The sequence below is a fragment of the Natator depressus genome, chromosome 10, assembly GCF_965152275.1.
Source record: "Natator depressus isolate rNatDep1 chromosome 10, rNatDep2.hap1, whole genome shotgun sequence".
Taxonomy (NCBI): Eukaryota; Metazoa; Chordata; order Testudines; family Cheloniidae; genus Natator; species Natator depressus.
Genome location: NC_134243.1, coordinates 64,159,863 through 64,175,413, shown reverse-complemented (window position 1 = coordinate 64,175,413; position 15,551 = coordinate 64,159,863). Strand labels below are relative to the sequence as shown.

The following is a 15,551-nucleotide window of genomic DNA, read 5'->3' as shown; positions in this document are numbered from 1 at the left end:
CACAGCAAGTCATTCAGGGAGGGAGTATAAGGGTCAGAGGGTGTGGTCCACATGCTTTAGAACATATATGCTCAATCCTGGCTTGCAGAGATTACATCTGGTCCAGGGATGGCCATGTGAGAGACTTGAGCTGGCCAAAATACAGGCTTACAATAATGCTCTTTCTGCAGCTTTAATGTATGCCTGTTTCCTTGCCAAACTTAAAGCCTGCCAAAATTTGGCCAAACATGTTTCCTCAATTGTGCAATATTTTCAGTTTATATCCAACAGTTCTTTGTAAAAACAATTGCATTGTGTCTTAAAAATTTATGGATGTTAACAATATTTAAAGTTGTATTTTACAGTTAATACTCTTGGGTTTTACAGTAAATTACCTTTGAAAGGGTCTTTCCATTAGCTGTAAGTGTCACAAGTCCAGCACAGCATACCAACGCACTGGAACTAGACAGACCAGAACTTGGTGGGATGGTTCCATCTAACAGACAATTCATTCCAGTTGAGCTATTAAGACCAAAATGTTCCTAACAATGAAAAAATAAACAATCTGAGTATCAAGTACAGACCGCCTTAGACTTTCAATTATCCCATGTTTAGGAAGAGATTTCTGTTGCTGAGTTGTTGAACTACTGATGTGCTGTTTGGTGTCACCATAAAGAGTGAGGGGGTTTGTGACATTTTCATGTCTGGTCCTTAAAAACCAAGATTAAAATTCAGAAGAGAAGTGCATGAATATAAGATTTTAAGACCATTTCAAATTTTGGTTATATCTTGATACCCCTCTTCACTTAAAAATATTATTTTAAACCTGATATTGTGCATGCTCAGTCTAAGGACAGCAGAGAATTTCTGAGGTCTCTCAGACAAGTTGTTGCTGAATTATGGTGCTTAAAACATTTTTTTTTTCTATTCTTGAAACTGCTCTACAGCTCAACTACCAAGAATATTTCTGAATTGAAAGAGAAAATAGCCTATTATAGTCTCCACTAAATTAGAAAAGGCACTAAAGCACAGAACTATTGATTTCCATTGCTACTGCAACCTCTAGATACTCTTCTGTTGTGACTCATGCCCTGTGATGTCACATTAGTTCCCAAATTCAGGGTCTCCTAATATAAGATACTGCCAGAGCCAGCATTCTGCATTTGTAATCCAAAATACACTGGAAATTTGTAGAGATCCTTGTAAAACTGAAGTTTGAGACATTTTAGCCATGTGGTAGTTTTACATGCAGCCCGCGAGTAAGAATGCAAACTCCCTGAATCAAACAGACATCAAATATAGAATCGGAGAAATGTAGAGCCGGCAGGGATCTTGGAAAGTCATCAAATCCAGCCCCCTGCGCTGTGGCAGGACCAAGTAAACCTACACTATCCCTGACAGGTCTTTATCCAACCTGTTTTGAAAAACTTCAAATGATGGGGATTCCATGACCTCCCTTGAAAGTCTGTTCCAGAGATTAACTAGCCTTCCAAACAGTAAGTTTTTTTCCCAATATCTAACCCAAATGCCCCTTGTGGCAGATTAAGCCCATTACTTCTTGTTATACCTTCAGTGGATACAGAGAACAATTGATCCCTGTCCTCTTTATAATAGCCCTTAACACCTTTGAAGACTGTTATGAGGCCACTCCCTCCCCCTCCCCCTCTGCCTTCTTTTCTCAAGACTAAACATTCCCGGTGTTTTAACCTTTCCTTATAGGTCAACTTTTCTAAACCTTTGATTACTTTTGTTGCTCTCTTCTGGACTCCCTCCAATTTGCCCACTTCTTTCCTATAGCAAGGTACCCAGAACTGGACACAGAACTCCAGAGGAGGCCTCTGAGTAGGGCAGGACAGTCACCTTCCATGTCTTACACCCCAGTAACACTCTGGTTAGTACACCCCAGAATGATATTAGCCTTTTTTGCAGTTGCATCACATTGCTGACTCGTATTCAGTTTGTGATCCACTATAACCTCAGCGGTACTACCATCTAGCCAGCTATTCCTCATATTGTAATTTTGCATTTGATTTTTCTTTCTAAGTGCAATACTTTGCACTCACCTCTATTGAATTTAATCTGGTTGAACTCAGACCAATTATCCAATTTGTCAAGGTCATTTTGAATTCTAATCCTGTCCGCCAAAGTGCTTGCAACCCCTCCCAGATTGGTGTTATCTGCAAATTTTATAAGCATACTTTCAACTCCATTATCCAAGTTAATAATGAAAAGATAGAATAGTGCCGGATCCAGGACTGACCCCTTCAGGACCCCACAAGATATGTCCTCCCCGTTTGACAGAGAACCATTAATAACTACTCTTTGAGTACAGTCTTTGAACCAGTTTTGCACCCATCTCATAGCTATTTCTTCTAGACCACATTTCCCTAGTTTGCTTATGAGAATATAATGCAGGACTGTGTCAAAAGCCTTACTAAAATCAAGATATATCACATCTACTGCTTCCCCCTATCCACTAGGCCAAAGGTGGGCAAACTTTTTGGCCCGAGGGCCACATCAGGAAATAGAAATTGTATGGTGGGCCATGAATGCTCACTAAATTGGGGCTGGGGTGGAGGAGGGGGTGAGGCCTCTGGTTGGGGGTGCGGGTTCCGGGGTGAGGCTGGGGATGAGGAGTTTTGGGTATAGGAGGATGCTCTGGGCTGGAACCGAGGGCTTTGGAGGGCAGGAGGGGGATCGGGGCTGGGGCAGGAGTGTGGGAAGGGGTGTAGGTTCTGGCTGGGGGGGTGGGCTCTGGGGTGGGACTGGGGATAAGAGGTTTGGGGTGCAGGAGGGTGCTCCGGGCTGGGATCGACGAGTTTGGAAAGCGGGAGGAGGATCAGGGCTGGGGCAGAGGTTTGGGGCATGGGGAGAGGCTCAGGGGTGCAGGCTCCGAGCAGCACTTACCTCAAGCAGCTCCCAGAAGCAGTGGCATATCCCTTCTCAGGCTTCTACGTGGAGGCGCAGCCAGGCGGCTCTGTACGCTGCCCCATCCGCAGGCACCGCCGCTGCAGCTCCCATTGGAGCACTGGAGGGAGCCATTGGAGCACGTAGAAGCCAGAGCGGGGCCTTGTGGCAGCTTCCGGGAGCCACGTGGAGTGGCCCCCGACCCCGCCGGAGCGTGGGAGCAGGGCCAAGCAGCATGTTCTGGCCCCCAATCCAGCTGGAGCACCAGAGCGGGGCCGAGTTGCGTGCTGCGGTCCCTGACCCCGCTCCCTAGCGGGAACTGCGAGCCAACTTAAAATGGTTCGCAGGCTGCATCCGGCCCACGGGCCGTAGTTTGCCCACCCCATGCACTAGGCAAGTAACCCTGTCTAAGAAAAATTAGATTGGTTTGACATGATTTGTTCTTGACAAAACCATGCTGGTTATTCCTTATAACCCTACTGTCTTCCAGATGCTTACAAATTCATTGTTTAATAATTTGTTCTAGTATCTTTCCAGGTATTGAAGTTAGGCTGCTGACTTGAATACATCTAATTTATCTAAATATTCTTTAATCTATTCTTTCCTTGTTTTGGCTTGCATTCTTACCACTTGTGGTTAATATTAATTGTGTTTGTATATAGTTGTATTAGCAGCTTGGAAAAAAATAGATGGATATTATAACCTTGGTTCTGCTACATATACAGTATAATGAAGTCACTTGGTAGAAAGCCTATGCATTAATTATATGTATACAGTAAAGAACAGTAGGTAGTTGATATGAGAAATATTTGTACAAGTAAGAGAGGACCTTTTCTAACTCTAAAGTTACGAGTTTATGTGAGGCCACTCTGCTTTTGATGACTGCTATCATACTATTTATATTTAAAGCAAAGGGATAACTTTAGAGATTTTACTGTGGCTCAAAATGTGATTGTGTGTGCGTGCGTGCACACACACAAGATTAATATCATATATAATTTTCATTCACGGATCCCAAAACACTATCTGTAGATTGTATTCTGTTCTTACATTTTTAAACATTTTAGTTCTCTTCTTTCACAACAATTTTTATATCATCTCTAGCCCACTTTGGTTCACAATAAACACCATATTGTACCAACCAAAATATCACGCACATAAATTGTATAAATACATACACATCATTGTGCCAATGCAGATTTACGTAACCATCACAATCACCTGAGAAATGCCAACATTTCTCAGAAAGAAGCTCCCCTCTTTTCTTACAAAAAAAAATCTATTCCTGTTCCTGAAATAAAGCGAACTGCAGGCAATAAGGGCAGAGTTCATGCAGCACATAAGAAAGATCTTGTTGAATGTGTCTCTTCGTTGCTACAAATTATCTAAAAATTCCCTTTCCAGAAATACAAACAAATTATTAATTGAAATGCTATTGCTGCCAATGCTCGTTCATGCAGAACATCAGACAAGCCTGTTTAAAAAACTACTTGAGTAATATATTTAACCAGAAACTCATCCACAGGGTTGTCTTCAATGTGAATCAGAATTGCAAACTTATCACGCAATGTTTAAATAAAAAACTTACTCCAGTTTCAGAAATGAAAATGGACTTTGCCAAGTTCTGCAATAGTTCTATCCCAAAAGGATAACATGTTCAACTTCATATAAACAGATTATCCCCTTGGACGCTCTTAGTACTTGCATTTGAATGTTTCTTAAGAGTCTGTAGCATTTATGCTTATTTTCTGCCAGCGTTAGTATACAAACCTGCTTTGCATATTAACCATCAAGCTTAAAAAATTATTTTTAAGATCTAACTCTCAAAAGCACACCCCAAAATATGTAGGGACACTTAGGTCATGTTTCTCTAAGCCATTTTACTGTAAAGAAAATTAGCATAAAATTGCAAAGTAAATACAAATTAAATGAATGTTTTACTTGTGGGGCAATTCAGAGATTGAAAATATTCACATCACTGCAAATAGGAGTCACTAATTGGGGCTTGAAACATATAGGGCAGTGACAGGAATTTTAGATCATAAAGAGAACAGTTTGTTACTATGATTGCATAGTATAACATGTTTTAAAGGTGCTGAATGAACTATGGAACTGAACATTCACCATTCTGTCAAAGTTTCAGACAGAAGTAGATGTACTAAAATTCCTTTTTTTTCTCAGCCTAATAAAGAAAGAGCTGTTGTTTCATTCTGAATCAAGTATGATTTTTAAAGGCATAGTTAAGCTAAGAGGCTGGTACGTTCAAAAGCACCTAAGTGACTTTAGCTTATGCTCAAATAAATTTGTTAGTCTCTAAGGTGCCACAAGTACTCCTTTTCTTTTAGCTCTTAAGTGAGTTATGAGCTTTTGAAAATCCCACCCCAAAGACATGCATTGAAAAGCCTGTATAGCTAATAATTTGAAGCAGATTATTGCAACTGAAACTGTTTTTAAAAACTACTTTCTTTTGCTTGCTTTATCCAGTTTGTTATTGGATGGGGGTGGGGGTTGCATTTCCTTGTGCCTAGCATGTGCAATAGGACCAGTCAGTTTCACTATTTGGTTCTCATGCACTGGGGAGAGGAGTTCTGTGTGTCTTTCCAGTACTCCTAGGAATTATTTACATTTTAAAATAGTCTTCACTTGGGGGACAGGGAGGAGGGAACAAATTATTATTTTAGGTTCCATATTTCCAGACCTACAGCCCCCTTTTAAAAATAAACCTTAAGCATGTGGTTCTGTTCAGCAACGTGTCTAACTTTGACTATTTCAGTTTACATTTTTCTATTTTAATGAGTCTGATCATGATCCCACTAAATTAATACACTGTTCTGTATAATAATGTATATAATAAATCTAATGTAGGTTTTGTATCCTGCAAATATTTTCATACAAGCAAAACAAAAGTATTTTACAAATTTTTTAACATAAATATAAAAAGTACTTTAGTTAACAGGATACAAAAGACAGCTACAAATTAAGTTGTATGAGTAAAAAATGCCCTATTAAATAACATATTTTATAAATAAGTGTAATAGGACATTATATAACATACACCCACATTATATTTTAATCTTAAAAGGTAGCCCATGTAATACATATGTGTTAAATGAATTTGGTTTACCTGAATTCCTTTCAACCCACATAGGAAGTAGTTGTGCCACACAGGTTTGGTTTTGTTAATGTGAATGTTATTCACACTAGTACTGAAATCCCTGAAAAAACAGATATAACACGAAGTCTATAAACATGTCAGTAAGTTTAGTTCCATGGCTTACTGCTGCCATCTGCTGATGAAACAGCAACATTTAAACTTTGTCCTGGACATTTTTTTTTTTACACAATACATATTACATTCTTTTCCTCTGGCTCTTCTTCCACCTTATTCACCGACTGTACAAAAAAGCTGTTTAATGGAAACATTGCTAATACATCAAATTTGACCCAGAAACTGGGCTCTGTAAAAACAAATTATGAAACTGAACACCAACAACATTTTCGTGCCTTTTTAAAACATTCCAATGGAAGCAGCCATTTAAACAAAACAAATTACCTGCGAAGTTTGCATCTCAAATATTGCAAGGTTGTGTTATAACCAGAAAAGGAAACTGACGAGTGTATTTTCTGGCAATGCTGAGAAAAATGAAATAAAGGGTTTGGTTTGGTTTTTAAAAAACAGCTACCACACTCTAAATATTAAAACACAAATCCAATTTTTCTCTTTCTTTTTAGTATTGTAAGTTATCAGTGACAGAGTAGGTGTGAACATTTGTATTTTTAAATATATAATTTGTAACAAAAAAGCATCCTTTTGAGGATACCTATGTGTAGGGTGACCAGACGTCCCATTTTTAAAGGGACAGTCCATATTTAAGCCCGCCTGCAGGTGTCCCGACTTTTTCTTAAAAATGGACAAATTGTGCCGTATTTTCTGTTTCCCCCACATCAGTACTGGTGGGTCCTGTTGCTAGCCGGATCCCTGCTCGACAGCCCACCAGCGGTGAATGGGGGAATCCAGTGGCCAACGATGGGGGCAGGTGTGCATATACTTAAGTGTTTTCCTAAATCAGAGCCTCGGAGAAGCAAAAGCCTTAAAACAAATAATTATCATCCCTCCAAATGTGCTTAATAAATAAAAATACATTTTAAAACTTTCTCTACACTCATAAACCTTAGTCAGGATTTCTTCTCCATTACTTTTGAGATAATCCACTGATGTGAGTGGCAGCTCACCAAGGCAGAACTGAATTTACTGCTTTGGACACCCCAAACCGCTTAATATTTACATACTAAAATTCCACTAGCAGCCTCTATTGCTGACATATTTTGTACATCAAATGTAAACCTGTTCTATGCAGAGGAGGTAAGATGTCATCCAGGATAACTCTCAGAATTTTTTTACTGTTCCTCCTTCACTTTAAAATGATAGAAGTCTTAAATCTGAATACAAGAAACTATTTGTGCACTAAATATTGTAGCTAAATGACTTTTACCCTGGTTTTGAAATGAGCCCATGTTATCCCCATTCCGTGCAGAGGGCACATGCATTATTCAGAAGTGTAGGGAGCCAGGGTGGCTCCCCTCCGAACCAGAGGGTAAGGAGCCACCTTCTGGGCCTGAGTGGGCGGGGCCAGGCCAAGCTTCCACCAATCCCCGGAAGGGGAAGGGTGGGACAGGAAGTACAAAGGGCGGGGCCCTCTGCCCAGTGAGGAGAGCACCAGAGAGGGAGACAGACATAGGCTGCCGGCTGCTCCCTCGCAATCCTGCTGCTGACCCAGGCGAACCCCTGGGCAAGGAGGATCCTTACCGGGGGGGAGGGCCTGTGGCAACCAGGGCTGCCGGCCGCTGAATACCCGGAGGAACCAGGGCTGCCCACAGCAGATTATCCGGAGGAACCGGGGCTGCCCGCAGTGGGTTATCCGGAGGAGATGGAGCTGCCCGCAGCAGATTACCCGGAGGAGATGGAGATTCAAGAGCTGCCCGCAGCGGAATACCCGGAGGAGATGGAGGGACCGGAGCGACCCGCCTGAGAGAGACCGGGTAGGAAGTAGCCCAGGGGCCCAACTACACCGTGGGGTGGGTGAGTTTGGTCAGCGGGTGCGGATTGCCCCGCTGACCCAGCGGCGGGACCTTCGCCTCCCGCCACTGCCAGGGCCCTGGGCTGGAACGCAGTGGAGTTGGGTGGGCCTGCGTTCCCCTACCCCGGCGCTCCCCCGCCTGAGGGGCGCGCTATTGACTCTTGCCGGCGCTCCCCCGCCTGAGGGGCGCGCTATTGACTCTTGCCGGCGCTCCCTGCCCGAGGGGCGCGCTACTGACTCCGGCCGGCGCTCCCCCGCCTGAGGGGCGCGCTACTGACTCCGGCCGGCGCTCCCCCGCCTGAGGGGCGCGCTACTGACTCCGGCCGGCGCTCCCCCGCCTGAGGGGCGCGCTACTGACTCCGGCCGGCGCTCCCCCGCCTGAGGGGCGCGCTACTGACTCTGGCCGGCGCTCCCCCGCCTGAGGGGCGCGCTACTGACTCTGGCCGGCGCACCTCCCCGCTAATTCCCCAACGCCCGGGAGGTGGGGCCGAGGCCTGCTACAAAGACCATTGCTCTCCATCGCCCCTAGGGGCTCGGAGGACCGACCGACACCCGTCACAAGAAGGAAGTGTGAATTACTTATAAATATGAGTCAGATTTATATCACATAATTGGGCCCAACTGATGCTGTCTGTGCAACAGAGGCCCAACACAGAAAGGGCAAAGGTATTCAGAAGGTCAGGAAAAGCGAATGTTGATTTTTCAAACATTAGGGGCTAGACTGGGGCTTTCAAGCGACAATCTACACTGCAGTGGCATCTCTAGAGGAGCTGTGCAGCAGCAGGAGTCTCCAGAGGCATTTTGGTTGACTCAGCAAACATTTTCCAGATGCTAGAAGGGAGCAGGTACTCTGTCATCCTTTCATAGGCTACGAACGGTGTGCTTCCTAAACTGGCCTGGTCCTGGTCTCCACAGTTTTGCACCGGTATTACTATATCCATTAGAGGTCTGATTTGTCGGTTTGTTTGTTTTTTTTAACCAAAATAGTTATGTCAATACAACTCCTAGTGGGATCTCAGTAAAACCAATATAAAGGAGCTGTGCCTTATACTGGCCCAGTTCATTCTCCTTCCCATAGAGGAACACCATTATTGGTATAAAGCATCAGACGGGTAGCCGTGTTAGTCTGGATCTGTAAAAGCGGCAAAGAGTCCTGTGGCACCTTACAGACTAACAGACGTATTGGAGCATGAGCTTTCGTGGGTGAATACCCACTTCGTCGGATGCATGTAGTGGAAATTTCCAGAGGCAGGTATAAATATGCACGCAAGAATCAGGCTAGGGATAAAGAGGTTAGTTCAATCAGGGAGGATGAGGCCCTCTTCTAGCAGTTGAGGTGTGAACACCAAGGGCGGAGAAACTGCTTTTGTAGTTGGCGAGCCATTGACAGTCTTTGTTTAATCCTGAGCCGATGGTGTCAAATTTGCAAATGAACTGAAGCTCAGCAGTTTCTCTTTGAAGTCTGGTCCTGAAGTTGTTTTGCTGCAGGATGGCGACCTTTAAATCTGCTATTGTGTGTCCAGGGAGGTTGAAGTGTTCTCCTACAGGTTTTTGTATATTGCCATTCCTAATATCTGATTTGTGTCCATTTGTCCTTTTACGTAGGGACTGTCCAGTGTGGCTTATGTACATAGCAGAGGGGCATTGCTGGCACATGAGGGCGTAGATTACATTGGTGGACGTGCAGGTGAATGAACCGGTGATGGTGTGGCTGATCTGGTTAGGTCCTGTGATGGTGTCGTTGGTGTAGATATGTGGGCAGAGTTGGCATCGAGGTTTGTTGCATGGATTGGTTCCTGAGTTAGTTACTATGGGGCGGTGTGTAGTTTCTGGTGAGAATATGCTTCACGTTGGCGGGTTGTCTGTGGGCAATGACTGGCCTGCCTCCCAAGGCCTGTGAAAGTGGGGGATCATTGTCCAGGATGGGTTGTAGATCACTGATGATGTGTTGGAGAGGTTTTAGCTGAGGACTGTATGTGATGGCCAGTGGAGTTCTGTTGGTTTCTTTCTTGGGCTTGTCTTGCAGCAGGAGGCTTCTGGGTACACGTCTGGCTCTGTTGATCTGTTTCCTTATTTCCTTGTGTGGGTATTGTAGTTTTGAGAATGCATGGTGAAGATCTTGTAGGTGTTGGTCTCTGTCTGAGGGGTTGGAGCAAATGCAGTTGTACCTCAGCGCTTGGCTGTAAACAATGAATCGTGTGGTTTGTCCGGGATGGAAGCTGGAGGCATGAAGGCAGGCATAGTGGTCGGTGGGTTTTCGGTATAGGGTGGTGTTAACGTGACCGTCACTTATTTGCGCCATGGTGTCTAGGAAGTGGACCTCCCGTGTAGATTGGTCCAGGCTGAAGTTGATGGTGGGGTGGAAGCTTTTGAAATCGTGGTGGAATTCTTCCAGGGTTTCCTTCCCATGGGTCCAGATGATGAAGATGTCATCAGTGTAACGTAGGTAGAGAACGGGCGTGAGTGGATGAGAGCTGAGGAAGCACTGGTCCAGGTCAGCCATAAAAATGCTGGCATATTGTGGGGGCCATGCGGGTGCCCATAGCGGTGCCACTGGTCTGGAGGTACATGTTGTCACCAAATTTGAAATAATTGTGCGTGAGGATAAAGTTACAGAGCTCAGCAACCAGTTGTGCTGTGGCATCATTAGGGATACTGTTCCTGACAGCTTGTGTTCCATCTGGGTGTGGGATGTTTGTGTAGAGAGCCTCTACATCCATGGTGGCTAGGATGGTGTTTTCTGGAAGATCACCAATGCATTGTAGTTTTCTCAGGAAATCAGTGGTGTCACGGAGATAGCTGGGAGTGCTAGTCGCGTAGGGTCTGAGTAGAGAGTCCACATATCCGGACAGTCCTTCAGTGAGAGCGCCAATGCCCAAGATGATGGGGCATCCAGGGTTCCCGGGTTTGTGGATCTTGGGTAGTAGATAGAATAACCCCGGTCGGGGCGCTAAGGGTATGTTGATTTGTTCCTGTGTTAGTGTAGGGAGTATCCTGAGTAGAGGGTGCAGTTTCTTAGTATATTCCTCAGTGGGATTTGAGGAAAGTGGCCTGTAGAATTTGGTTTTGGAGAGTTGTCTGGAAGCCTCCTTTTGGTAATCAGACCTGTTCATGATGACAACAGCACCTCCTTTATCAGCCTCTTTGATTATAATGTCAGGGTTGTTTCTGAGGCTGTGGATGGCATTGAGTTCTGCAAGACTTAGGTTATGAGGCAAGCAGCGTTATTTTTTCCACAATTTCTGCCTGTGCACATCAGCAGAAGCCATTTCGACCCTCAGGAGGAGTCCATGTGGAGTTCTTCTTCTTGTGTTGTTGGTGGGAGGGTATCTGTGTATCAGTGCGCTGTTCAGTGTTATCTTGAAAGTATTCTTTGAGTCGGAGACGGCGAAAGTAGGCTTCCAGATCACCACAGAATTGTATCATGTTTGTGGGGGTGGCGGGGCAGAAGGAGAGTCCCCGAGATAGGACAAACACAAATCAGATATTAGGAATGGCAATATACAAAAACCTGTAGGAGAACACTTCAACCTCCCTGGACACACAATAGCAGATTTAAAGGTCGCCATCCTGCAGCAAAAAAACTTCAGGACCAGACTTCAGAGAGAAACTGCTGAGCTTCAGTTCATTGGCAAATTTGACACCATCGGCTCAGGATTAAACAAAGACTGTCAATGGCTCGCCAACTACAAAAGCAGTTTCTCCGCCCTTGGTGTTCACACCTCAACTGCTAGAAGAGGGCCTCATCCTCCCTGATTGAACTAACCTCTTTATCCCTAGCCTGATTCTTGCGTGCATATTTATACCTGCCTCTGGAAATTTCCACTACATGCATCCGACGAAGTGGGTATTCACCCACGAAAGCTCATGCTCCAATACGTCTGTTAGTCTGTAAGGTGCCACAGGACTCTTTGCCGCTATTATTGGTATAAAACACCTTTATATTGATATAACAACAAAGGGGAGTTTGTACCACTTTAACTAGACCCGTACAATTAAAGCAGCACAACTTCTCTGTGTAGATCAGCCCTTCGTCTCCTGACTGGCGTCAAATGGTGGCAGAAACTCTGCTCCCTCTTTGAAGAGTCTACTCCCAGCAGTGGCACCAGACTTTCAGAGTCCTTGCTAGCATTGTACTTGGTCACTGCATTTCTAGTCTGGAACGTATGGCCTAGTTCTAACCAAGGTTACAGTTTCAGCTCTCATGCTTATTATTCACTAACTTTATTTTTTCATTTGTGTCCTCAAGTCCAACATGAATTGAATTCAATCTTTACAGCATTTTGGAGAGGTTAACATTAAAAGGAACAACATAGCTTGCTAAATGATGCACAGTCTGCTATGATTTCAACTATACACAACAGTACCATTTAAAGGGACCTTGTGAAGAAGGCAATATTAAAATATTTGTAGACAGTTAACACCAAGATGGGGAGGGTGGTTAGTTTGGGTGATACAAGGGGTTTATGCAGAAGCAATGAGATGAGATTAAGACAGAGAAAATTCAGGCTGGATATCAGGAAAATATTCCAGTTTGAGATCTATCAGACTGTGGAATAGTCTCCTAGAGGAAGAGGTGAAAGCCCCGTCGCTTATGACTTTTGAATACAACAAAATAGCTAAGCTATTTGAACAACAGAAGAGAAAATATTTATCTGGAGTGATGAGAAACATGCCATTGCTAGGTTCATTTAAATTTGTTTTCTGGATAATCCCCCCAAAAAACAGGGGTGACAATCAGTGTGTGTAAATTGTTGTTGTCTGTGATAGGAAGTAGGTTTGAAGTCCATTTATCTCCAAAATAAACATCTCTCAGATTTTCTTTGTACCTTTTATTCTTTTATATGACAAAGCAAAACAGTAAAAAGTATGTGGTTACATTTCCTGGCCGTTGGGATAAAGGAAAATTATGACTTCTTGGAGTGCACAATGCTAATTTTTGAAACCTCCTCAAACAGGAACTGCAAGAGAAGTTGGCTTTTTATTTGCTACGTGTCACAGGCATAAGTCCTTGCCAAGCCTGATACAATATAGTTTAAATAAAAAGGGGGGGGAACCTATTTGTAAAATGAACAGTGATGCTAAAAAAAAATTTTGAAGTTTTAAAGCTACTCTGGAAATTACATCAATACTGAAATAATTTCTTAGGACTCTTTTTTGAGCAATTTGATTCTTGTTTTAGCTGCAGTGGTTTTTGCATTTCTGTAGCTTACCAGTTATAGAGCTAAACTCTTATTTAGAGGATATTCAGTCTGAGCCTGATCCTGAAAGTTACTGAGGATCTCTGGGAAGTTGATCAGCTTCCTCAACACTCACTGAAATCTATGGTACTTTGCAGGAACAGAGCCACTATTCCTTTCTCTATTCTCTTGCTACTGGCTTTGGTCATAGCTAGGGAAATTGAAGAACATCTGGTTCACATAAACAGTGCATTAGAATACTGTCCCCCGCATAATGATTCAGGTGCAGGTAGGACCCTCTGCAGTCAAGGAGGAGGAAGTAGAATTTCCCCCTCATTGCTAAAGCGAAGCTTATGCATTATATTTGCAGGTCACCTTTAAAACTCAAACTGAAGGAAGCACAGTATACTGGAAAGTGATGTCCATGTATATAAATAGAATGTCTGACAATGTCTACACAGCATTTTGAGCAAGAGTGAGCCTCCCTGAAGAGGGTTGACAAACTTGAGAGGCTCCCTCCTGTTTGCTCCAAAATGCAGCCCGAGCTGCAGTCCGAGCCACAAGTTCAAAACACTGTCTATACGGCTATTTTTAGAGCACTAGCATGAGCCCTGCTTGACCATGTCTGTTGACACCGGTAGAGTAGCTCACTCCCGCTTGCTCCAAAATGCTGTGTAGACATACTCAATGTGGACAAAAGCACTACAATGACATCACTCAGTAGGTTTGTCATGGCACACCCAAATCAGCCAGCTTATGGACACATACCTCTGCCCTTGCCACATGCACAGCTAAGGCACTTGACTCATTCACACACTGTTCAATATATTTGACCTGTCACTAGCAATTTTTCTGTTTAGGACACAGATTGTTCAAATCATTCTTTATCCCTCTTTAATCAATGATAACACTGTCAAAGAATGCTTGGGGAAATTAACCTTTGCTGCAAGGTTAGACTCCAGAATTCATATATCTGTACATAAAGTACAGAGGAGCTTGCTCGTGCAGTGAGAAATGTCGATGTGGTTGAGGGTTTGGGATTTTTTTTTCTTAAATGCTATTTAAATCTTGTTTCTTCTGGACAATTTGGCTCTCATCAGCTTGTCTACTGAAGCTTCAGACTGTTATCTGAAGTTTAGGAACCCTTTACTAATAACTCTTTGATTTCTTGAATACAAGGCTTTCCTACTGTGCCATGAGATGGATACCCAGCTGACGGCTATTATCCTGTAGTATTTCCCCAATCCCTTTGAAGTTTGGTCAAGATAGTCTCTATCCTCATATTCTTTACTATGGTGGCATTAGACTAGTGAAACCTCAAAAGGTTGCACAGGTTTTGAATAGTCCTTTGGTCCAACTGATATCAAAGGGCACCTTGTCAGCAGAGAAGCTTTTACGATCTGAAAAGGTAACTCTTTGCAACTTGTTCTGTTATCACTTTACTAAAAGTTTAAATGAACTCTCCAGGGTGAAACAGGTTTGAAACATTGTGAAATGTTTCAGCAGTCTGTAAAATCAAGGTTGAGCTAAGAAAGGGTAACTCTATGGAGACTTGTGGTTATCCCTCATTAGCAAAGGGCACATGCTTTTCATTCAGCATATGCATAAACCCTAGATCTGTGACAGATTGGTAAAAAAAGACGCAGCAGCTCAAAGGCAATTGTTGATAGTATAATGCTCAAAAGTGTTGAAAGATACGTTCCTTTTTGCTTTTAACCAGGAGGGCTACAGTGAAGCAGAGATGCTGTCTGCAGAAAGCTCTCCTAAGCCAAAACCATATGAGTTCAAATGGAAGCCAAAACAGCTACAAAAATATATTGATTGTCCATGCTATTTTAATTCAAGAACTATAATTCTAGGTTTAGTTTCAATTGTACTTGTTTTAATAGGGCGCTATTTAGGTTCTTATTTGCTGTGCCAAGCCCTGGCTCAAAGACCAGTCTAGTCAAAGTGCTTAAATTTTCTGTCACTGCTTCACTGAGCACCTATCAAAACAGCTCTTCCCCTGCAAATATAACATGGCCCTAGAAGTCATGTAGCATCTGAATTTAAGGAGAGTGATACTTGACTTAGACAACAGGCCTATTTTAATTCTGGAATCCCTCCCTCTCAACAGTCAAACCTGCAATGAAAAGGTTTCTGAATTTTGTTTGGCCAAAGCGGCCTTCTGAGAGAAGTGCTGTGCTAGGGGAAACCTGAACAGAGAGGTGGAGGAGAGAAGTAGTAAACCTCACCCTCTTAGACAGTGTATATATAGCATAAGTAGAACCAGTGACGTTCCATCTGATTAGATTTTGTACTGCTGAGAAAACTGTTATAGTATTTACAGAAATTCACTTACACCAGGGGTGGGCAAACTTTTTGGCCCGAGGGCCACACTGGGGTTGCAAAACGGTATGGAGGACCG

The 15,551-nt window shown here is 43.3% G+C and overlaps 1 protein-coding gene across 2 annotated transcripts in view; it reads right to left on the bottom strand.

Moving 5' to 3' along the window:
- Nucleotides 1-15,551, bottom strand: part of GALK2 (galactokinase 2) — an 80,953-nt gene that overhangs the window by 54,615 nt on the left and 10,787 nt on the right. The window contains exons 1-3 of one of the 2 annotated variants that reach the window (XM_074966388.1): nt 7,564-7,568; nt 6,011-6,101; nt 375-521 (exon numbers count right to left, since the gene is read on the bottom strand). In XM_074966388.1, coding sequence (XP_074822489.1) covers nt 375-491 — 117 coding nt within the window. In that variant the 5' untranslated portion in view covers nt 492-521; nt 6,011-6,101; nt 7,564-7,568. Of the gene's footprint in view, nt 1-374; nt 522-6,010; nt 6,102-7,563; nt 7,569-15,551 lie in introns of those variants that run through there. The other variant, XM_074966387.1, reaches the window with a different exon arrangement.